Genomic DNA, 24,960 nt, shown 5'->3' with positions numbered 1-24,960 from the left:
CGGTCACTCCACAACTTGGCAACGAGAATCTCCACCAGTCCATCCAGTCACAATGGGTGAATATCGTCTCTTAGGATGAAAACTCCGGGACAAGACCAAAAACTGTTCCGTGATCCTGAGAGATACGCTTATGGCACGCGGTCACTGACTTTGCTGTAACAAAGCTATCGCCGAGATGGTTCAGTAGTTAGAGCGCGAATAAACTAACCGTGGTTCGAACCGGACCTCTGCCTCTCGACTTCCCCTGTCTAGGGTTGGGCAACTTGACAGTATCCCAGCCCTCGTGCCTCCTTCTGGTGGCATGGCAGTCAGGCACCGAAAGGATGCTGTAGCTGAACGACTATTTTATGTATTTATAACCCTATCACAGTCACTGTGTAGCTCTCCCAATCCCTATCATACCAGAAAAAAAGGAACCATTGGAAGTCAGCGAACTGACCGGTCCATCGCCTCCAACACATGGCTATTATTCCACCGTTCTCTTTGTCCTCCGTGAACGAAGCTGAAGATGGAACACGGGACAGAGATCGTACCTGGGAAGTCGAACTGACAGCATATTTTTAAAGAGCAAGCACGAGATTTCGTTCAACGGCCCTATTTTGTTGAAAACCAAGATGATGTGATTAGTGATTATAATCATTAGAACACAACAGCGGTAGTGTGTTCCGTCAAAACATCTGTAAGAGACTTCTAGCATGCAGAGCTAATTATCCTTTTTGGCAGAGGTTCTTACAAACAGATCCTATCAATCTGTCAGGAAGGTGGAAGCTTTCCTAGCCACTTTCATACTGAAACCAAGACAATTTCTTATGTACGCAGATGTTTTGAGATAACATCAGCCACTTATTGATGCGATGCCGAGGCCAGGTGAATGTCAGGCCCAAAGCAAACTGAAAATTGTTGGAACTGTGAAAGGTTCTGGTCAGCTGGCTGTTTTATCCAAACTAATATCTCCACATTGAATTAGATAAAAATCTATCACGACTGCAGGGCATTCAACAACAAAAAATAGCCAGTTTTTTCGAGCCAGTGTTTGACATGTCCAGTCTAAAGTTCAAGCAACCTCCTAGGCTCCACTTGAGTGCGAGGGATAACAATGGGTCCAAAGTCGCTTCGATCGGAATGCTAATGCGTGGTCGATCTGTGCTTCTTGTAATCCATGCGATGAGCGTCCAGCTGCGAACTGGAAGATGTGTCACGAAGTAATACAAATCACGAGTGGACCAATCAGAGCAGGAAACAATGGACGACAACTTTAGTATGTGGTGAAGCAATCGAACGCATGATATACAGACCAGAACGCAACACACATCATAGTACAACCAATCAGATTCCAAGTGAAATGAGTGTCAATAGCCGATCAGGCTGCAACTTAAAGCGGCGCTTTGTAAACTATGTAAGCGAAGATAGCAACTACCCACACAACAGCATACTGATTGTATCTTCCAATGGTGACGAAACGTCTGGAAATCATTTACCAAGCTCGGCAAAAAGATCAACGTCCACTTGATCACTTACCAACGAATGCACCCAAGCTACTAATGATCCAACGGATTACCAGTCAGTATACTCTCATGTGAAAATCACCTGGCCGATTGGATATTCCACAGTAGAGCCATAACTGGTTTTAAAAAACTTGCAGGGGAATGCTTAGAGTGCTGATGCTGACGTTCTTGTCGTTCCTAGAGTTCAGGACTGTTCCGAGGAGAGGACAGAAGCGGTTCGCTTGACAAACAATAGCCGACCGATATCACCTCACCACGTAGAATGTGTATCGCCGATCGGTAATCAACGTTGTGAGCCTGTTGTATTTTTGCAGCTAAGCGTTCAGCCACCTTTCCCGAGCCACACATTGATTGCTTCCAATCGCTGTCACACATTAGTTTGACTTGCATTGGCTTGGTGATTTAACACAAGAGCCGGTTGGCCCAGACGCCTGTTGTACTTTTGCAGCTAAGCGTTCAGTCACCTTTCCCGAACCACACATTGATTGCTTCCAATCGCTACTGTCATACATTAGTTTGACTTGCATTGGCTTGGTGATTTAACACAAGAGCCGGTTGGCCCAGAGGCAAGTGAAAAGAAACCACGACGGACCGAGAAAACCGGACATTGTCGCTAACTGCAGGTGGGCGAAGGCAAGCACACCCCTATTAAACGAAATTTCCTCTCGATAAGATGACGTTTGGGTCTTCTTGAGGATTAGCTACCATAAATGTACGAGGAACTCTGTGAATCACAGTAAATACCGTTGTCTCGTCGGCATGTCATCTCTCGTAGCATTTATGAGGGCAACGTGAGTTCTAGGACGCTTTAACAGAAGCAAAACGCATAGCTGTGAAGTGCGTTCAGTGCGTAGCCTCCGAGCCTCCTTGGTAAAGTACATAAATCAAGGTGTCACCAATTTACCCTCGATTACTATACCTGCTAAGGTGTACTGTTATTTTTATAAGGTCTCCGATAAGAATCTTCGTGTGTCGATGCTAATCCAAGAATGGCTCGATACCAAATTACTTTAACTCCGTGCAGGAAACCCGGAGGGTTGCATCCCTCGGGATGACTGAACTTGACATCAAGTCGGCTCAAGGGATAAGTGAAAAATTGGACCAGTAAGGTCAGATAAGACGGATTAGTAGTCCCCATGTGGCCTAAGGAGTCCATCACTAAGCCTACACTGGATGTCGGTTTGAGCAAATCTGGGAGCCGGTAGGCGTACCTACGCAGTTCGCATCCGCGAAATTTCTGAAGCTCACAAATCCCGTCTCAGAGAACTGCCGTCTGAAAGTAAATCAAACAGTATCCTTAGGTTTATATCGGTACCCTCTAGGGTTTATGTCAGGTCAGCTTGAGAGATTTATCAAACTTTTCTAATGGAAAAGGCATACAAAGAGGTGAACCAAAAGTAGGGTACGGGTTTCGACCAATGACCTATCAATCTGGAACTCGTGGCAAGACCTTCGGGCCTATCCGGCGGCTGACTATGTCAACGAAATCCAGTCAAATATGCATAGGATTTGCGAATGGCCACTAAAGGTATACCTACTCCTACACACCAGAGGCGCGAGGCATTCCGGGCCCCTTCTATCCCAAGAACAGAACGCTCAGCTGCTAGAAAAAGACTCGACTGCTAATGTATTGGATGAAGGAATCGGAATTTCATCATAATCCATAAAATAGGATACAAAACAGCAATTATAAAATATAGCAAATGAATGCGGTGGATAATGAACAGGCGAAAAGGTGTAAGAAATGTAGCGCGTACAATGCACAAGAATCACAGCAGTTCAACTGACTGATATGTATCCGCGTCAGAATTAACAGTAAAATAATTGAGGTAAACATTGATATAGATAGATACAGCTGTGTAAAAAAACTAGGGCCAGTTGAGAATGTGTACAACCGTTCTAATAGGGGGTTGCAGGGAAATCTGATCGGATTAACGCAGTTCCAAAAGCGTCCGTTATATAGTGAGCAAAAAGCTGCCATCGGTTAGACCGTGTGAATCAGATAATTTGTATAATGTATATATTTTGGCATAAAAGCTGACCATCTATATATCCAGGGGGCCCGGCGGCAATCGTGGGGAACTTAGACAGCATTATCTTGGTCATCTTCCGATGACGTCTCGCTGAAGTCACCTCCATCTTCCGGTGGATTAGTTGCCGTTTTCGGAGTTTGACCTTGTCTAGCCAATCCTGTTCGAGTTGTATTTTGCTGGGCGATACGCGGATCCCTCCTTGTGTTAGCATGAACGTCCCGTGGGAAGGAAGACTCGACACCTGCTGAATTTCTGTTTTCACAGGCTGCGCGTTCCAATGCTTCACGAGCGTCGGACTAAGGTCAGACATAAAGAGAAGGGATAAGAGAAAACAGCATTACTAAAACAACGAATGATAGGATTTCCTCCCTGTGTAAGAAGCAACAAGTAATGAAAAGACGAAGTTTCCAGAAGCGCCATCCAGACTAACCGCTGGGCTTTGGCAACTGGCTTGCAAACGTTTCGTCCCAACGCGATGGAACCGTCAGTACGTGAGTAGGTGGGTGTTTACTCCACTCCGCTGAACAACTCACCCGGGCCACAAATACTCAGATTAAGACCACCTATTGTTTCACGATGCTTCCACTCTCTTAAGGCAGACATCCGGAAAACCTACCATCAATTTTGATTTACTACGCATAGAACTCATAAGACCTAATGTTTGCTGGACAAGTTTAAAACATTCGCCAACTACTGTCATATGGTTTTGATGGGAGACTCAACTGAATCCAGCGGAAGCTTCCGTTTATGATAGCCTCCTTTTTGAGAAGCCTCAAGAAGAGCGAAACAGATCGTGGGTTGTGGAACAGGTGATAATCCGGGGGTGTGGTTACCGCCACAAATAAACAGCAAATTGGATCCAGAAGGTGAAGCCCGTTGTCACGCGGGTGCCGGTTCAGTTTTTTCTGCGCTCAGTAGCAATAGACCGCTCCTCTGAGGTAGGTTTGTTTCAACCACAACAGAGGATACTAACCGATCGGTTATCAAGTGTGGACTGTAAACAAGGTGCAACCACTCTACTGAAGTTTGCTTGTCTAAGAGAGTGGAGCTATTACGCTTAGAAGCAGGATAGATACTAACAAAGGGACTGACCACGTCCGTCAATACTACTGACTTCTGGGGCAACAGCTCAGGTTAGCGACCGAGAGAATGCGATCGCCAACACAATTACTTTTCCTGGCCACGATGGCTAAAATGGCCCAAAGGTGGTTAAGAGGAGATAAAGAGATTATTGAACGGAGTAAACGCCCAAACAATAAAGTTCGGGAGGGTAACAAAGTAAAACTCACCTGATCGATGGAGGGAACTGATTCCCTTCCGCCAAATCGTTTTGGTGCACTGGGCTGTTCGGAGTGCGATCTTTTTGTATGGTGGCGTGTTTCAATGACACGATTTCCTACCACCGAATGACTGACACCTGACTCGGACGGCGTATCCTGCTCGGGGATTGCAGGTGACAGGGGTTGAAAATCGTGCTGTGGTTTCCGCCTTCGCTCGTACAAACGCTGTCTGGGCGTTATCGGGCTAGCAGCAGCGTTAGGTCGATTGCATGGGGAACGCAAACCGCCGGGCTGCCGTTCACTCAACACACTTTCACTGCAGATACTGGGTGGACGGGCCAAGCGGTTGGCAGATTCGGATGAAGCTTCGGATATTCCGGACAAAACTGATCGAGCGATTGTGGATGAGTGAGCCGGAGGAAGAGTTGGTATGCCAAGGGCACTTAGGCTGCTGGAACCAGGCACAAAGTTCGGAGCTACAGGTAGAGAAATGGATAAGACGAGGAGGCTACATTTGCGCTGAGTTACGCGGACCTAGAAAGCTAAAAAGTTTTCCGGATAAATCTGAAGTACGACATGCATGTCCCATTGATAATGTACAAAGCGAGACCCGGAGTTCAAATAAGTTGGCCAGATACACCAGTGGGGTCACAAATGGAACAAGACTTCGTTAGAGTTTGTTGTAGGAGTATCTGAGGGCATTCGACGTGCCATCTGACGAAATCAAACAAAGCGAGCTGATGGATGGAGGACACGTTCAGCTCTCAACAGCTACAGCAAAATGAAAGGTACACACACACACACGAGGAAACGAGAAGACAATGCGTTTATGGGACGTACTAAGGTAAACCGGTTATATGACTATCAGTCGTTTCAAATTGGCGTCGCAAAAAAGCACTTTTTTAGGTAGGTTTTTATCTTAGCGAGATAACGAACCCATCAATGCGAGGCAAAAACCGGGCACTTCCGTTACGGAGCGAGAAAGTTGTATTTATTGATCTTTAAAGCAACAGTACGAACTAAGTTGCGACAATAAGAGACCACGATTAGCTTCGCTCCAATACTGAGTTCCAACGGTGACCCAGGCCATGTGCAGTTTTACGGTGTGCATGACTGAGTGGTTATCAAAAGAATACGGAACGAACAGCAATTGAGAGCTGTAAAACACGTCAATCTGTAACTGCTGGTGTGTAGAATGGTATAAAATTTGAAGGTAATACGTGAGCGAGAAAACGTTCTTTCAGGAGGCTGTACAAGGAGATGAAGAACTTCCATTCATTATTCTTTCCTCAATTTGAAAACGGGGGACAAATTTTACATCACTCCAAGATGGATTGCAGTTATATGTATTGGAAGAGTGAAACAGGGGGATAATAGTTGGAACTTTATCACTTGTAGTATACGTTACTCCTCTAACCTTTTGAAAGATTAGTGGCACAGCCCTGGATAAAGATAAATCATGTAAGCAAATTACCTTCATCCTCAGTCACACTATGCACGGCAGTTCACGAACGGTGTTTCCGACCACTTGAATGAAATACCGAATGCAACCATCACTAGCCGGTATCGGGGGAAACTCAAAGGGTAATAATGATGGAGAGGTGAGAAGCATCAGCTGTCGCAGTGCTGGTTGTCTGCCGCACCATGTGCAACCAGTCAGTCGCTATCACGTGAAATTCGTGTGGAGTAACTTGCGCGTGACAGCTGAGTAAGTGCTAGAGCGCCCGAGAAGGCGTGGGAGGACGATTATGGTCTTCAAATATAACATTTGCAGGCTAATCTAGATTTTAGGGTCAGCACCGACAGATGATCCGCACCCGAACTGAAGTACCAGGGGAAGTTTGTCTCACCCATATCAATGAAAAAAGGCTGGAAGACTGAGGATATTGCACATCCTCGTCCTCAAAGGGCTTTCCCGGACGGATCGCGATGCCGTCTGTAACGAATTTTCCTGAGTGCTACCAACCACTGTTGCGGAGCCGAACCGCTACATTGTTCAGATGCTATGCAATTCGAAGGAGGAAAGAGTAGCGAGTTGCCTAGATTTGGACAGCAGCAACTGGAAACGGAGTACGTTTACGGTGCGAGAGTTCTATTTTGAAGGTTACGCATCAATCGTAATGCAATTGAGTGAAACTTTGAGATCTGATTTTTCTTGCTTGAATTTATTACCCCAGTCCTGACGACCAATTACGACCAGCCTCGTCAACTGGCAAGTTTTGGCCCCAGGCCAATTGACTCATGGGATTAGCAAAACCGTGCTCGCAAATGTCAAGCGTGGTGTCCCAGGAAGAAGCATAATGCATTATTATCATCGATACCATTACAGCACAACGCTGGTGCTTCGCTGTCATAAAGTCATAGTTTATCTGAATATTCTATTGGGAAGAAAACAATAAAAGTAAACGGAGAAGGAACTTAATTCTAGTTGTCTATCCAGTCAGTCCGAGGCACCTGCACCTCCAGACACTTACTTAGGCAATCTGGATAGAAATGGGGAAACAAGAAAGCCACTGACATCGATTGGTGGCCATACCTTGCAGCGTCTCCAGCCATTCACGGGGTAGATTACGCAGACGCTATCTCAAAAGGCGAGTAGCACCGTGACTACCCAAACGTTTTGCAATAGATTTCATAGACCTATACCAAGTCCAAACTTGACCCAATCCTATGCTTCATTACCATCATCATTGGCAGCTGTAAGAACCGCGTACTTGCAGTACAGTGGTTGTATTTGACACAGCTTCGTTCACCGATGATTCGGGGAGGAGGGGTAGGCAGCTACACATTGGAGGCAGCAGCTGATAAATCAGTGCGCAAATACAGCACTGTAGGTGGTCTGTTAAGTGGAGGATTAGGAAGGGAGTTGGGAATTGAAGGAAATAGTTTGGGTGCACGAACGCCAGTGATGGTGCCACTGGACCATGTCTGGCAATGTCTTTAACCATTAATGTGGCCCAGCTCGATGTCCCCATCCAGGGAGACGGCAATGACAGTGTGGCTGAGCTTACTGATAACGGCTTTCATAGTTTGCTGCCAAATCATTGTTTGACCTCCTCTGGCTCGTTTCGACCCTTCATGTGGTTGTGCGTAAAGAACCTCTCGAGGAATTCAGTCGACTGGCATACGTGGCCAAGCCAGCGCAACCTGTGGAGAGCGATCAGTTCAGTTAGCGTGGGAGAGTTATTTCTTCTGAATACCATTCGACGTGCTTCAACATTGCTGATCCGGTTTTCCCACCAGATCCGGGCAATGCTCCGAAGAAATCGATGGCAAAACATTGAAAGCCTTTTACGTCCTTGGCGCGCAGTGACCGGGTTTCTGATCCGTATGGAGCGCAGCGCAGCATCGTAAACTCGAACCATAACGGTTAAGGTGATGTCACGCCTACGCCACAGATGAGGCAGATGTATAAAAGCTGCTCTGGCCTTCCAAATCCCGATAGAAACATCATCTTTCGCGAGACCACCGGAACTGGTACAGCTACCCAGGTTAACAAATTTGTCTACTACCTCAATCGGCTCATCCACAAGCATGCGATTAGGGTTTGAGCCCATTCAGTCTTGTAGCAGCACTTTACACTTTGCAGGTGTGAAGCGCATGCCGAACCGCGAGGCAGAATTATTTAGATTATTTAATATTGTTTACATTACAACGGGATCAGATCCCAGAAGAGCTATGTCGTCTGCGTACTCGATATCTGTGAGCGGAGGCCCATGGAGCCCTTCGACCCCACAGGCATTAGAGGCTGATAGTGAGTCCTCAATGATCGTATCAGTGACGAAGTTGAAAAGGAAAGGTGAAGGAGGAAAGGCCTGTCTGACACCACTTGGTGTGGTGAACTCAGAAGAGAGCTTTCTCTATGCTTGTGCCACCCTCAAGTGGACACAAGAATAGGCACATGAAAATGGAGACTCAGCGTGTGCTATGCGTGACGAAATCACCGCAGCTTTTGGTGCTGGGCACATTCTTCTCTCATCAAATATTGTTTGAAATAATTATACAGCAAACGCCAGCTACTCGACGGAATGATAAGGAGTGACAGAGTGACTGGGAGTAGTTCCAAGCTCAACAAACAGGTTTTAACTTTCGCAATTAGTTGCCGGAAACAGCACGTGTGTTTGAACCTTACTACAATGTCAGAATAAGCAGCCCTTCATCAATTGGATAAAACGATAGCATTTTACTGGAACCAAAGAATGAGACACCGATCCTGCGATTATCTGTGATTATTCATCTTCCAGTGTGAATACCAGCAACTCCGGACTTTCAAATGATTGCCGAATTCGAGTTGCTACAATTCTTTGTTTGAAACGCAGTGAAATTTTACAACACCATGGCTATAGCAAACGATCATGCGGCAAATATGAAAAGGCCTAGGTACCTGATGGCCATTACCTTTTAACTCCGGTGTTCAAGTCATCAAAATTCGAATGGCATTGAGCTCGGCGCTATACAAGCACACTAGGAAAGTGGGTGACTGTATTCGCATGGGTAGAGCAGTCCTACCTAACCGTTTAAATACCGTTTAAATAAAAAAAATCATTTAAATACTGTTCACAGTGGATTGTGGTAAATTATTCATCCACTGTCCAGGTCGTGATGCGAGTCCGGCGCAAAACAGCGGCGTCTTATGTGAATTACTGAACCACTGAAAATCGTCGGTGGCAAGCTAACACACGAAACTAAAATACTTTCAGAAAAGTCAGTGCCACTTCGGCCGAAAACTTCGAGACTAGCAGAATTAAAGACCAACAGAGTTTTCCATCAAGTGGAAACCTGGATCTATAATAACCTCCCTCGAACAGCGAATCCAAGGGATGATGAAATGATATGAGGCGAGAGAAACGTTGAGAGATACTGTGACAGACAATGAGTTGCACACTGAACTAGTTGCTATTGATATTGACCGGGCGAAACGTAACAACACCATGTTAAACCCTGGGAAAAGGTGACTAAGGTGCCAATATTGTGTGAAACACCGGTAACTACAAGGGGGTTTCGTTTTGAGGAACACTTCTACACATAACTGACAACTCGCGTACTTCTAGGTGTAAATCGAAGAGAATAAACCTCAGGTGCGTCGTACGATTTTGGGAAAGTTTTCTGAGTAGCCATGATACTAAAGCTTAGCTTACGTATGAGGGAAACAAACAAAGACACGGTCATTTAGTAAGCAGTTGGCCAACTCAGGCAACATCTAAAACATCATAGCAGCTTTCAGTGCGATCTGATTGCCCACTCTACCAGCCACTGATTTAATCTTTACGCTTCTGTTCTCCACATCACAATGAGATTAAATGATTGCTGTTAGAATTAGATCGACTATGCTGAATAATCGTGAAACTAATATTGTATCTAATTTCCCGATGCTTCATATTTTTCGGTCAATCTCCAACAGTACGCTGTATAACTCAACTCCACCCTATCCATGGACAAAAGAAAACCTCTGAATTTTGTCCTCCTCGGTACAGCTTTATCAGTTTCGTAAACCTATCAAACGTGGCATTCGCCCTTCCGTTGATTCACAGAAGGACCAACTCAAGCATGCACCGCGGCTTACGAGCAACCTCTTAAGGCAGACATCCGGAAAACCTACCATCAATTTTGATTTACTACGCATAGAACTCATAAGACCTAATGTTTGCTGGACAAGTTTAAAACATTCGCCAACTACTGTCATATGGTTTTGATGGGAGACTCAACTGAATCCAGCGGAAGCTTCCGTTTATGATAGCCTCCTTTTTGAGAAGCCTCAAGAAGAGCGAAACAGATCGTGGGTTGTGGAACAGGTGATAATCCGGGGGTGTGGTTACCGCCACAAATAAACAGTAAGTTGGATCCAGAAGGTGAAGCCCGTTGTCACGCGGGTGCCGGTTCAGTTTTTTCTGCGCTCAGTAGCAATAGACCGCTCCTCTGAGGTAGGTTTGTTTCAACCACAACAGAGGATACTAACCGATCGGTTATCAAGTGTGGACTGTAAACAAGGTGCAACCACTCTACTGAAGTTTGCTTGTCTAAGAGAGTGGAGCTGTTACGCTTAGAAGCAGGATAGATACTAACAAAGGGAATGACCACGTCCGTCAATACTACTGACTTCTGGGGCATCAGCTCAGGTTAGCGACCGAGAGAATGCGATCGCCAACACAATTACTTTTCCTGGCCACGATGGCTAAAATGGCCCAAAGGTGGTTAAGAGGAGATAAAGAGATTATTGAACGGAGTAAACGCCCAAACAATAAAGTTCGGGAGGGTAACAAAGTAAAACTCACCTGATCGATGGAGGGAACTGATTCCCTTCCGCCAAATCGTTTTGGTGCACTGGGCTGTTCGGAGTGCGATCTTTTTGTATGGTGGCGTGTTTCAATGACACGATTTCCTACCACCGAATGACTGACACCTGACTCGGACGGCGTATCCTGCTCGGGGATCGCAGGTGACAGGGGTTGAAAATCGTGCTGTGGTTTCCGCCTTCGCTCGTACAAACGCTGTCTGGGCGTTATCGGGCTAGCAGCAGCGTTAGGTCGATTGCATGGGGAACGCAAACCGCCGGGCTGCCGTTCACTCAACACACTTTCACTGCAGATACTGGGTGGACGGGCCAAGCGGTTGGCAGATTCGGATGAAGCTTCGGATATTCCGGACAAAACTGATCGAGCGATTGTGGATGAGTGAGCCGGAGGAAGAGTTGGTATGCCAAGGGCACTTAGGCTGCTGGAACCAGGCACAAAGTTCGGAGCTACAGGTAGAGAAATGGATAAGACGAGGAGGCTACATTTGCGCTGAGTTACGCGGACCTAGAAAGCTAAAAAGTTTTCCGGATAAATCTGAAGTACGACATGCATGTCCCATTGATACAAAGCAAAGCGAGACCCGGAGTTCAAATAAGTTGGCCAGATACACCAGTGGGGTCACAAATGGAACAAGACTTCGTTAGAGTTTAGGAGTATCTTATCTGAGGGCATTCGACGTGCCATCTGACGAAATCAAACAAAGCGAGCTGATGGATGGAGGACACGTTCAGCTCTCAACAGCTACAGCAAAATGAAAGGTACACACACACACACGAGGAAACGAGAAGACAATGCGTTTATGGGACGTACTAAGGTAAACCGGTTATATGACTATCAGTCGTTTCAAATTGGCGTCGCAAAAAAGCACTTTTCCAATTAGGTTTTTATCTTAGCGAGATAACGAACCCATTAATGCGAGACAGAAACCGGGCACCTCCGTTACGGAGCGAGAAGGTTGTATTTATTGATCTTTAAAGCAACCGTACGAACTAAGTTGCGACGAGAAGAGACCACGATTAGCTTCGCTCCAAAACTGAGTTCCAACGTGGGTCCTCACAACGGTGACCCGGGCCATGTGCAGTTTTACGGTATGCATGACTGAGTGGTTACCAAAAGGATACGGAATGAACAGCAATTGAGAGCTGTAAAACACGTCAATCTGTAACTGCTGGTGTGTAGAATGGTATAAAATTTGAAGGTAATAAGTGAGCTAGAAAACGTTCTTTCAGGAGGCTGTACAAGGAGATGAAGAACTTCCATTCATTATTCTTTCCTCAATTTGAAAACGTGGGACAAATTTTACATCACTCCAAGATGGATTGCAGTTATATGTATTGGAAGAGTGAAACAGGGGGATAATAGTTGGAACTTTATCACTTGTAGTATACGTTACTCCTCTAACCTTTTGAAAGATTAGTGGCACAGCCCTGGATAAAGATAAATCATGTAAGCAAATTACCTTCATCCTCAGTCACACTATGCACGGCAGTTCACGAACGGTGTTTCCGACCACTTGAATGAAATACCGAATGCAACCATCACTAGCCGGTATCGGGGGAAACTCAAAGGGTAATAATGATGGAGAGGTGAGAAGCATCAGCTGTCGCAGTGCTGGTTGTCTGCCGCACCATGTGCAACCAGTCAGTCGCTATCACGTGAAATTCGTGTGGAGTAACTTGCGCGTGACAGCTGAGTAAGTGCTAGAGCGCCCGAGAAGGCGTGGGAGGACGATTATGGTCTTCAAATATAACATTTGCAGGCTAATCTAGATTTTAGGGTCAGCACCGACAGATGATCCGCACCCGAACTGAAGTACCAGGGGAAGTTTGTCTCACCCATATCAATGAAAAAAGGCTGGAAGACTGAGGATATTGCACATCCTCGTCCTCAAAGGGCTTTCCCGGACGGATCGCGATGCCGTCTGTAACGAATTTTCCTGAGTGCTACCAACCACTGTTGCGGAGCCGAACCGCTACATTGTTCAGATGCTATGCAATTCGAAGGAGGAAAGAGTAGCGAGTTGCCTAGTTTTGGACAGCAGCAACTGGAAACGGAGTACGTTTACGGTGCGAGAGTTCTATTTTGAAGGTTACGCATCAATCGTAATGCAATTGAGTGAAACTTTGAGATCTGATTTTTCTTGCTTGAATTTATTACCCCAGTCCTGACGACCAATTACGACCAGCCTCGTCAACTGGCAAGTTTTGGCCCCAGGCCAATTGACTCATGGGATTAGCAAAACCGTGCTCGCAAATGTCAAGCGTGGTGTCCCAGGAAGAAGCATAATGCATTATTATCATCGATACCATTACAGCACAACGCTGGTGCTTCGCTGTCATACAGTCATAGTTTATCTGAATATTCTATTGGGAAGAAAGCAATAAAAGTAAACGGAGAAGGAACTTAATTCTAGTTGTCTATCCAGTCAGTCCGAGGCACCTGCACCTCCAGACACTTACTTAGGCAATCTGGATAGAAATGGGGAAACAAGAAAGCCACTGACATCGATTGGTGGCCATACCTTGCAGCGTCTCCAGCCATTCACGGGGTAGATTACGCAGACGCTATCTCAAAAGGCGAGTAGCACCGTGACTACCCAAACGTTTTGCAATAGATTTCATAGACCTATACCAAGTCCAAACTTGACCCAATCCTATGCTTCATTACCATCATCATTGGCAGCTGTAAGAACCGCGTACTTGCTGTACAGTGGTTGTATTTGACACAGCTTCGTTCACCGATGATTCGGGGAGGAGGGGTAGGCAGCTACACATTGGAGGCAGCAGCTGATAAATCAGTGCGCAAATACAGCACTGTAGGTGGTCTGTTAAGTGGAGGATTAGGAAGGGAGTTGGGAATTGAAGGAAATAGTTTGGTGCACGAACGCCGGTGATGGTGCCACTGGACCATGTCTGGCAATGTCTTTAACCATTAATGTGGCCCAGCTCGATGTCCCCATCCAGGGAGACGGCAATGACAGTGTGGCTGAGCTTACTGATAACGGCTTTCATAGTTTGCTGCCAAATCATTGTTTGACCTCCTCTGGCTCGTTTCGACCCTTCATGTGGTTGTGCGTAAAGAACCTCTCGAGGAATTCAGTCGACTGGCATACGTGGCCAAGCCAGCGCAACCTGTGGAGAGCGATCAGTTCAGTTAGCGTGGGAGAGTTATTTCTTCTGAATACCATTCGACGTGCTTCAACATTGCTGATCCGGTTTTCCCACCAGATCCGGGCAATGCTCCGAAGAAATCGATGGCAAAACATTGAAAGCCTTTTACGTCCTTGGCGCGCAGTGACCGGGTTTCTGATCCGTATGGAGCGCAGCGCAGCATCGTAAACTCGAACCATAACGGTTAAGGTGATGTCACGCCTACGCCACAGATGAGGCAGATGTATAAAAGCTGCTCTGGCCTTCCAAATCCCGATAGAAACATCATCTTTCGCGAGACCACCGGAACTGGTACAGCTACCCAGGTTAACAAATTTGTCTACTACCTCAATCGGCTCATCCACAAGCATGCGATTAGGGTTTGAGCCCACTCAGTCTTGTAGCAGCACTTTACACTTTGCAGGTGTGAAGCGCATGCCGAACCGCGAGGCAGAATTATTTAGATTATTTAATATTGTTTACATTACAACGGGATCAGATCCCAGAAGAGCTATGTCGTCTGCGTACTCGATATCTGTGAGCGGAGGCCCATGGAGCCCTTCGACCCCACAGGCATTAGAGGCTGATAGTGAGTCCTCAATGATCGTATCAGTGACGAAGTTGAAAAGGAAAGGTGAAGGAGGAAAGGCCTGTCTGACACCACTTGGTGTGGTGAACTCAGAAGAGAGCTTTCTCTATGCTTGTGCCACCCTCAAGTGGACACAAGAATAGGCACATGAAAATGGAGACTCAGCGTGTGCTATGCGTGACGAAATCACCGCAGCTTTTGGTGCTGGGCACATTCTTCTCTCATCAAATATTGTTTGAAATAATTATACAGCAAACGCCAGCTACTCGACGGAATGATAAGGAGTGACAGAGTGACTGGGAGTAGTTCCAAGCTCAACAAACAGGTTTTAACTTTCGCAATTAGTTGCCGGAAACAGCACGTGTGTTTGAACCTTACTACAATGCCAGAATATGCAGCCCTTCATCAATTGGATAAAACGATAGCATTTTACTGGAACCAAAGAATGAGACACCGATCCTGCGATTATCTGTGATTATTCATCTTCCAGTGTGAATACCAGCAACTCCGGACTTTCAAATGACTGCCGAATTCGAGTTGCTACAATTCTTTGTTTGAAACGCAGTGAAATTTTACAACACCATGGCTATAGCAAACGATCATGCGGCAAATATGAAAAGGCCTAGGTACCTGATGGCCATTACCTTTTAACTCCGGTGTTCAAGTCATCAAAATTCGAATGGCATTGAGCTCGGCGCTATACAAGCACACTAGGAAAGTGGGTGACTGTATTCGCATGGGTAGAGCAGTCCTACCTAACCGTTTAAATACCGTTTAAATAAAAAAAATCATTTAAATACTGTTCACAGTGGATTGTGGTAAATTATTCATCCACTGTCCAGGTCGTGATGCGAGTCCGGCGCAAAACAGCGGCGTCTTATGTGAATTACTGAACCACTGAAAATCGTCGGTGGCAAGCTAACACACGAAACTAAAATACTTTCAGAAAAGTCAGTGCCACTTCGGCCGAAAAATTCGAGACTAGCAGAATTAAAGACCAACAGAGTTTTCCATCAAGTGGAAACCTGGATCTATAATAACCTCCCTCGAACAGCGAATCCAAGGGATGATGAAATGATATGAGGCGAGAGAAACGTTGAGAGATACTGTGACAGACAATGAGTTGCACACTGAACTAGTTGCTATTGATATTGACCGGGCGAAACGTAACAACACCATGTTAAACCCTGGGAAAAGGTGACTAAGGTGCCAATATTGTGTGAAACACCGGTAACTACAAGGGGGTTTCGTTTTGAGGAACACTTCTACACATAACTGACAACTCGCGTACTTCTAGGTGTAAATCGAAGAGAATAAACCTCAGGTGCGTCGTACGATTTTGGGAAAGTTTTCTGAGTAGCCATGATACTAAAGCTTAGCTTACGTATGAGGGAAACAAACAAAGACACGGTCATTTAGTAAGCAGTTGGCCAACTCAGGCAACATCTAAAACATCATAGCAGCTTTCAGTGCGATCTGATTGCCCACTCTACCAGCCACTGATTTAATCTTTACGCTTCTGTTCTCCACATCACAATGAGATTAAATGATTGCTGTTAGAATTAGATCGACTATGCTGAATAATCGTGAAACTAATATTGTATCTAATTTCCCGATGCTTCATATTTTTCGGTCAATCTCCAACAGTACGCTGTATAACTCAACTCCGCCCTATCCATGGACAAAAGAAAACCTCTGAATTTTGTCCTCCTCGGTACAGCTTTATCAGTTTCGTAAACCTATCAAACGTGGCATTCGCCCTTCCGTTGATTCACAGAAGGACCAACTCAAGCATGCACCGCGGCTTACGAGCAACGAAGACGCTCTCTATCCACGTTTACAATTCGTTTACAACTTACGCCTTTTCCCCATATGAACGATCGAATCTTCCAGTGGGGAATAGGATGTACAATCGATACGCAAGCACGCGACAAGATAATCACATTTGAAGATGGGAAATGGACTTTGAATGCTTTCCTTTTAGTGTAGAGGCTTGAATAAAAAGTCACTGAAGAGCGGCACAAAAACAACGGCGCCAAGGCAACTACAATGCCCCGTTCTTAGTATTCATATTGTTTCAAGTGACGCGCAAATTCATCAAAAAGTTTTGAAAACAAAGTATCCCCAGAGTGCGAGGAAAAGAACCATTAATGTTCAACATAAATGAGAAAATAAACTCCGTTTACTGATACTGAGAGACCGAGCTCGAGGGCAACAGCCTGATCGAGCGTTTCCGTCATTCGAACCTGAATGAACCCGCTAAAGTTAATGAAAGCCGATGCAAACACACATGTTGTTGTTCCAGAATTGCCCCGTACTCCCAGCGTATTCACCCTCAGAACGTAGGCTGATAACAAGGTTGACAAGAATAAACGGCGAAAATGAGCTATCGACCCCGTAGACCGAGCTTGCTGGTGTTCAACCAGGAATATCATTCCCAGGAACAGTGGAACACTACATGTTCCCAGCATCATACTTAACATAAAAGCCGGTTGAAATCATTTTAGGGGCCGGCAAAATCATCCGATGTAAAAGAAATAATAATCATGTGATCTATCTGTGTGGCAGCTTTGTATATGCAGGAGGAGCCTCATCATTGGTATTTCCAGCGTCTTCTTGGAATCTGGAGACTTCACTCTAATGGGTCAGCCAAATGGGCCAGCGATCGGACAGTGAGATGAAATCATGGTAGTTCTATCACCACCTAGTTCGGGACTTGCTTCCGGACACTTGAGTTCTATCAACAAACATTTACGACCACACCGTTCTCCCGAGTTATCATTTGACAAATGGTATGAGTTAGAATATTTGTAAACGTCAAGTACAGAGGCATGGGCCCATTTTTAAGAAGCGGACCATAAGGCGACGAGTAAGCGAGACCTTTAACCCAACAGCCTGCCACCGTGAGAGTTAACTGACGAAGTTATCCAATGCAGGAGAATCTGCTTTAAAAAATTTCTGGTCTACGGTTCTCACCGCTGGAGACAAGGCTTGGTTAGGGTCTGCGCGAATCCAACAGTTGATGGTCAAGCCGAAAGTGGTCCGTCTCCTCGCAGTAGTCAGCCTCAGCAAGTTGAATGCAGACTATCCGAAAATCAAACTTGGAAGCTCGGTTCCGAAAACTTGAAGTTCCCGAAAAAGAACTTTGAAGGATAGGGTCGGAACTATTAAATATTTCATTGAACGCTTGGCTCCATGGAGTTTGCCGATCGAACCAAACTTGCAAACAGGGGTACAATCATCATTTACGGGAAACAGTGGTGTTGAACATATCTAAGAAGGAGCTTTTCTATTGGACGGACTTCCATTGAGAAGTTAATCAAGTGGTTTGTGGTACTGCTAGAAGACAACGTTCACGAGAACACATCAACACTAGGCTAACAGGTTATTTTCCTGACCATGAAAATGTGTGGTGAGTCGAAGCAGGTAGTTTAGTCTAAAGGAGGATGGAGTGGGATGTTTCTCAGTACGTATCGCACCAGAGTGACGACTATATTTCGTTTTCGCGCGAGTGTTTCGGATAGTGACGAAGTGTGTGATGGACTGTTTCATGTTTAACAGACAGGAGAATTTCTCCCTCCGTATTATTCTGGTCGAAGCGCACCACAGCATTGTTATGATGTTAAACATAATGTTGCTACAGCAAACGTGAACGGAATCTTTCCTGGAAAATTTACCGATGTTTATAAAAGTCTGCAGTGTCCAAAAGTTGTTTGCCGAACTTGACCAAACAACGAAACAAAAGTGACGAGTTCTGAATGGGGGGAGAGCAGGCCAAACATAGCACCAGCCAAGCAGTCAATTAATAGGATCCACAACGTAACAATGAACCATAACTGAGGGTCACTCTCCAACAAGCAGAAAGCATTGAGAAACGTTGCAACACTGCTGAATTCTTAAACCCAGACCTGCCACTACACCAATATCTACTGGCGATTTCACTCCCAAATGGTGATAAAGGAAAAATCCCATGCTGAGCGGGGAATTCACTTGTCAAATGCATAACCTCGACAAAAAATGCTTCCCCCATGTATTAGTGAATTATAATAACATTAAAAAACGCACCATTGGTGGGTGGAATTCGAGGGAGATCACGAGATTGAATTTAGGGTGAAAGGACTACTGAAAGAGGTAAGCGAAGCAAGGTGGAAGTTAGTACGTTGTGCAAATTATCTAGGTGACACAGGTTTTGCTGTAGCATTTTTAAAGCTCAAAAACCCGAGCTGACAGGTACGCTATTTGCAGGCTAAACCATTACGGGCACAAAATCAGCATGAAGACACTAGGGCGCCAACGCCGTACAACTTGCACGTACAAATTAGCATGAAAAACAGATAGCACATAACAAATTCTTTTACACACCTGGTCCACCAGGTACACTCAGTTCGTAGGCCCATCCGGACGGTATCCAACTTGGGTGTCGTTCAAGGCGAGAGATCAGACGACTCAGTCTGGCCACGGTCTCACGCATGTCGGAGTTCGTTAGGCTGTGGAAATACAGATGGCGATGGTCGCGGGCAAACGTCTGCGATTCTTCAATCAAACAGCGTAGTTCTTCATCCTGGTGATACACATATATACGTATACATATACGATAGTGAAGTAAACGGCAGAGCTAAGGTAACATTTTGACATTTAAGCGATTACTTTGGGGGAAATATAGCGAATAAACGAGACCAATCTGTTGTCGACATGGATCACTTGTAGTTCAAAATCCAGTCGATGACTTCTACAGTTTTGGGTTTACGATAGTCAAAACATCGATGGATTCATCTAGTCCGGTGATTCGCAAAAAACACGAGCCTGCTTCAATCGCACGAAACGCAACCAAAGCCGAAGTTATTATGAGAGGTTTCCAGAGACGGAGTCCATCGGCTAATTTAGTCTAAATTAAAGAATCTGAATAAATTTGCAGCGCGCGAATTATCCCAGTTTCGTCAGGAAGATTGAATCGTCTAGCTAGTTGTTCCATTACATCGACGACTGGACTAAGCCTTTCAGTATCCGGCCACATCTATCTCAACGATACTCGAATGAATTCCGATTTCCATAATCATCAGTTTTTCACAAACTGGTCACTCACAAGCGACACCAAGGTAGCTCGCAAATGGAGGCTCAAAGTGTCTACATCAGACTACCAACTGTCAAAGACTGTTAGACAAATCTGTGGTTTCCATAAATGGCAGCCAAAGGGTGACGTAACCGGTCATCCGAAGTCTAACAGAAAAGTTCACCAATGCGCTGAGCTTTTCGAGATCCGGTCAACTTGTTTTGCACACCACAATCAAAAATGTGATAGGGCATCCACGTGCCCTGGCTCCTGACTGCGCAAATCATTATCAGGAAGTGGGGTAGACAGGTGCGTATTGGAAGCGGTAATATATAATTATAATTGGTGCGTAAATACAGGGTTGTCGGTGGACTTTTAATTGGAGGGAATAGGAGGGAAGCTATGAATTGATTGAGCCATATCTGATGATGTCTCGTGTCCCCATCGAGGGGGACAGAAATGACCAGCGCAGCTGAATTTGCTGGCAATGGTTTTCATACTTGATTGCCAGGCTATTGTTTGATCTTTACTGGCTCGTTTCAACCCTTCGCGTGGATGACCGAAAAGAGCCCTTCGGAGAAGTCGGTCGACTGGCGTACGGAGCACGTGGGAGAGCCAGCACAATTTGTGAAGTGTGATCCGTTCACCTATCTTGGGTGAGTTATCGGAAATACCATTCGCCGTACCGCAGCACTACTGACCCAGTATTCCCACCGAACTCGGGCAATGCTCCGAGGACATCGACGATCGAACATTGAAAGTATTTTGATGCCTTCAGCATGAAGCGGCCAGGTGTCTGACTCGCATAATAATATGGAGCGCACCGCAGCATTCTAAAATCGACCCTTGACGGATAAGCTGATGTCTCTGGGGGCCCCGCCCGTAGATGATGACTCAAAAGTCTAACCTGTTTGGCTGAAGGGAGTTGACCTAACCCGGGAGCGCAGGAAGTAACTCACTAATGTCTCACTCCTATTGCGGCCGCGCACAGCAGGTGCCTTTGAACCAGCAACAAACGCTTTGGTTTTAAAAGTATGTGGACCGTAATGAATAATGCGCCGGCGGTCACGGTCAACCGCTGTGTAGTGATTAGGGCTAGTGTTTTCTGACCCGTCCATCCTCGGGGGAAGGCAGCGTCGCTGCTTCCATGAATATGGAGATACTGGTTGTCTAGGGGAAACAGCTTTGTGCCTTCTTGTCGTAAAAGACAGTATAACTTTATCCCAGATCGCATTGCAGCACGATTACTCTCGCTGTTCTTGATTTGACTGCTCCTCTTTGGCCATCCTGGCATATTCCTTATGGGACGAAGTTACAGCCAATGCAGCCCGCCGGATCGTCGCAGTACTCAAGCGTGATCACCACGTCAGGGTGACAGCTTTAGGTCAGGTGGAAGCTTTAGGTCGAAAACCCATCTTCTGTGTCCCCTTACAGAGAAGCAGTTGCACAAGCGATTTTGATCGGTCTGGTCATTACAGGACATTAAGAGCATTAAAGAATGAGGTCCCCAAAGTTCAGAAGGACAACAAGAAAATGTGCTTCGAAATAGTGTACACAGCAACAAGATGTACTGTTTGAGGTAAATTTGCATCTGAGTAGTTTTTTGCGCTTTCCCGCCAAAGTAACATAAAACCCACCCAACACCTATGTTGAGCATGACTAAAAAAATGCCACGAGTCCTAAGGTCAATATTACGTGGGTAACATGGGGAATAAATTGCCCACTACAGCGATCGAATTATTTTGAAAAAGGTAGATCCGCTCAGAGTGATTAATCAACTGCTCTGCTGACCACATCTGTGCAGCTCCACCTGGCTTGCGTAAAAGCATTCCAGGTCTACGCAGACCCATTTGCCGAGTTAGGAGAGTTACCTTGTAGTCATATGGGACGACATCATATGGTGGACGGGGCCCAGGCTGTTCAGGCAAGACACTCCAAACATGATTGCTGGAGTGGCTGACGGAAACTAGCAACGGGGAGAAGAGACCACACCGCTTTTTTATGAAAAGAGGGCGGAAACTTCGTTCCGCAAAACTCATCGTGAAAACACAGCAATTGCATCAGGGAACATCACCTTAAAAAGACATAACAGTAAACTCTACAAAAATGCCATCCAAGCCTCACCGCGCGAACTAGCCTCCTCGAACTAGCTTTCAGTTCACGAGTTACAGTATACTGTCCCACAACTAACGATCTGTTAACTTGTCCAGCTGTTTGCACAAATATCAACGAATCAATGCGTCTGATATGATACATGCGAATACGATACAACAAACTGCTTGAATATTCCCATGGTTTGAAAAATAACACAGTGACGAACATTAATGTTTTCGGGATCTCGTCATCAGGTCAGCACATATCTAATGGTTTAAATAAGAGCGAAAAACGAAGTACGCTACGAAGGTTGGTTAGTGAAACGCAAAAACGTGGAGACACGAACGATTGGTTGTCTGCGCCCCCCCCCCCCCAGTTCGCATCTAGTTGGGTGCTGTGAGACAGTGAAGAGGGCTGTTGAGTGACTTGGCCGGTTGATTCGTGTCACACGACTAAGGCAGACTCAGCGTTCGTACGAAACGTCTTTGACAGCACAGTACCGGGTTTCGCAGGCGTATAGCGACTGTCTCGGCCGTTGACAAGCAACGTCGTTGAATAGATACTAATAGTCGATTTGGCACGCGGTAAATGATTTGAAATGACTCATTTGGCATGACTACGTGCCCCGATACAACAAACCACTGAAGTCCCATGGCCACTAGTAAGCGAAAAAGAGGCACCTTGAGTAAAATACCAGGATTCCCAGAAATCGACGTCCATTATGCCAATAACAGCTGGGACCAGTGAATACAATGGTGTAAACAAGTGCATGTCTTAAAGACCTCCAGTTCCAAAGACGCACTTTCTGCATGAAATGGATACAACCGCTGTGAGGAGCATGCATCTGAAGGGTAATAAGAATTGTTCAAAAAGATTGGAATCCGAAAGTTTGTCCAAAATCGCCTCAAAAACATTAAGAGATTGGTGGAAATCGGAATGAGTGTCTTCTATGTTTCTCGGTGTTGGCTATCGAAATTTATGTTTGGAGAGAAATTTAATAGTGACAAATTGGACCCGCGTCGACTGCAGTGGACGCTTCAGCTGTTTAATAATATTGCATGGTCAGGTGGTGATCACTCACATAGACTCAGAGTATCAACAAAACGCACACTTACAGAGCGGTTATTCTTCGTCACCCCGTTCTCCAGACCGTCTTTCATCATCCGTTTCGCAACTTCAAAATTGGGCGCTGCGATAAAGACCGTGCATGGGTTGAATTCCGGCTGGTGAAGTAGGTGAACAGTCTGTGGATGGAAGATGAGAAACAGAAATGGATAGTTTGATAAAACAAAAGGGGAAAAGTGTCTGCGACACCGCACCAGCAAATCCCTCTTTCGGAGGACTACTACTGCAAAAATGTGGTGTGTTGATTTACGCACACTCACTTGTGGCTGACAATCCAACACGGCCGTTCTCCCGGAAGCGATGATTTTACGAATAGCAGAGAACCGAATTCCATAATAGTTACCGCCGACTTTACCCCATTCCACATAGGCACCTGAGCGAACATCGGCTTCCATTTGAGCCTTGGGTAGGATGTGAAACTGTGATGTAGACGCAGTGGGGTCAGTGGTATCTGATGAACAGCAAAAAAGCGTCAAGGAACCATAGAGTACTCTAAACAAATATTAGCTTCAATTGTTCATAAGTTGGCGGACGCTTTATTAACCAGGCTAGTTCATATTTAAAAACACAGGCCAACCAACCACGACGCCGCAATGCGCTTTTTTGGTTGATGAGGGGATCAGGTGAAATACACATGCTAGTTCATCGCATACAAATCTTACTTCAGTCACCCGCTTCAGTTCACCCACTCACAGTCACCGTCGGCCGGTCGGCATGCGAGCCCAAAAAGTGACTAGATGACTGGAGTACCAGAATTACCTAGCGAGCCCAAAAAGTGACTAGATGACTGGACTACAAGAACTACCGACCAAACTGTTACTTCGAACGATTTTATGAGCCCGTGTTAAAACTTGCCTGCAGACTGTTTGTTTGTTTGCGTCGTACGGAAAATTCCCCCAGTATGTTACAGCAAGACCCAGTCGTGAACAAAACTGTGCTGGTATTGATATTCCAGTAACTCCGATGCGCCGTTTGGAAGTTCTCGGTTGGAAACTTCCAAGCTAGCGTTCCCGCTAAAACAACCACTAAAGGTGTACAACGCTGCAAACCAGGGAAAAAATACACGTACAACGCGTCGTGTGAGTGTATGCGGCGAAAGCATTCTGGAAATTCCGACGCCTTCCGATGCGTTATTGGTACCTGGCATTCGGCGATTACTGGATCACGGTTGGCTGTTGAGTTCAGACCTTCGGTCAATCAAAGCCCACATTGATGTCGCACTGGCAAGCGGCCCGGTGGTCTGACCAGTCGCGTGCGAGATAGGCTTCTGGGCCGTAGCAGCGCCTAACTGCGAGCGGTAAAGCGGTATCAGTGTGGAATTCCACCTACCACTCATCAATCTGTTGACCCAAAAAGCTGAGTGGAGGGACCGTTCGTTGGATGTTATTCCAGAAAGATTTGAAGGGTACAGCGTATTGTTTTGCAAGACTGACTTGACCGAAAATCCATGGTTTCTTGCCATGGGATTTTTACATCTCAGATAGCAGTGGTGCTCTGACAGTATGCGCTAGCATACAATCTAAAGTTCACATAGCCAAAGAATCTCAAGCACGGAAATAATGCACATTCCAATCAACTTAGACCATGCCACTCATGCTACTCTCCGTTTCCCGGGAAAATAACAAGAATTTCTGTACAAAAGAACCACTTCCGCTAGGGCGGGGGCGTTTATTCGTAGAAGCGTGGCTTTCAAGAGGTGTATCTTGAAATCCGTAACATCCAGTCCTAAATTTAACCCATATATAGGTTAATACATTCTTCAAGGCCACTATTAAAAAAATGTCGAAATCACCAGCAGCGACGCAAATGCTCCCATCTACTCGGAGAAATTCATAGCCTGTG

At 45.7% G+C, this 24,960-nt stretch overlaps 1 protein-coding gene across 1 annotated transcript in view; it reads right to left on the bottom strand.

Moving 5' to 3' along the window:
- Nucleotides 1–8,462: 8,462 nt before the first annotated feature.
- T265_04755 (hypothetical protein) overlaps nt 8,463–24,960 on the bottom strand; it is a gene marked incomplete at both ends in the record, with an annotated part of 33,123 nt that continues 16,625 nt past the window's right edge. The window contains 6 exons of the mRNA XM_009169568.1: nt 8,463–8,678; nt 11,091–11,557; nt 14,487–14,651; nt 19,212–19,410; nt 23,109–23,237; nt 23,379–23,569. Coding sequence (XP_009167832.1) covers nt 8,463–8,678; nt 11,091–11,557; nt 14,487–14,651; nt 19,212–19,410; nt 23,109–23,237; nt 23,379–23,569 — 1,367 coding nt within the window. The remainder of the gene's footprint in view (nt 8,679–11,090; nt 11,558–14,486; nt 14,652–19,211; nt 19,411–23,108; nt 23,238–23,378; nt 23,570–24,960) is intronic.

The sequence above is a fragment of the Opisthorchis viverrini genome, assembly GCF_000715545.1.
Source record: "Opisthorchis viverrini unplaced genomic scaffold opera_v5_79, whole genome shotgun sequence".
In the NCBI taxonomy this organism is placed as follows: Eukaryota; Metazoa; Platyhelminthes; class Trematoda; order Opisthorchiida; family Opisthorchiidae; genus Opisthorchis; species Opisthorchis viverrini.
The sequence above is the reverse complement of the archived record's forward strand: the minus strand, read 5'-3'. Positions and strand labels throughout refer to the sequence as shown.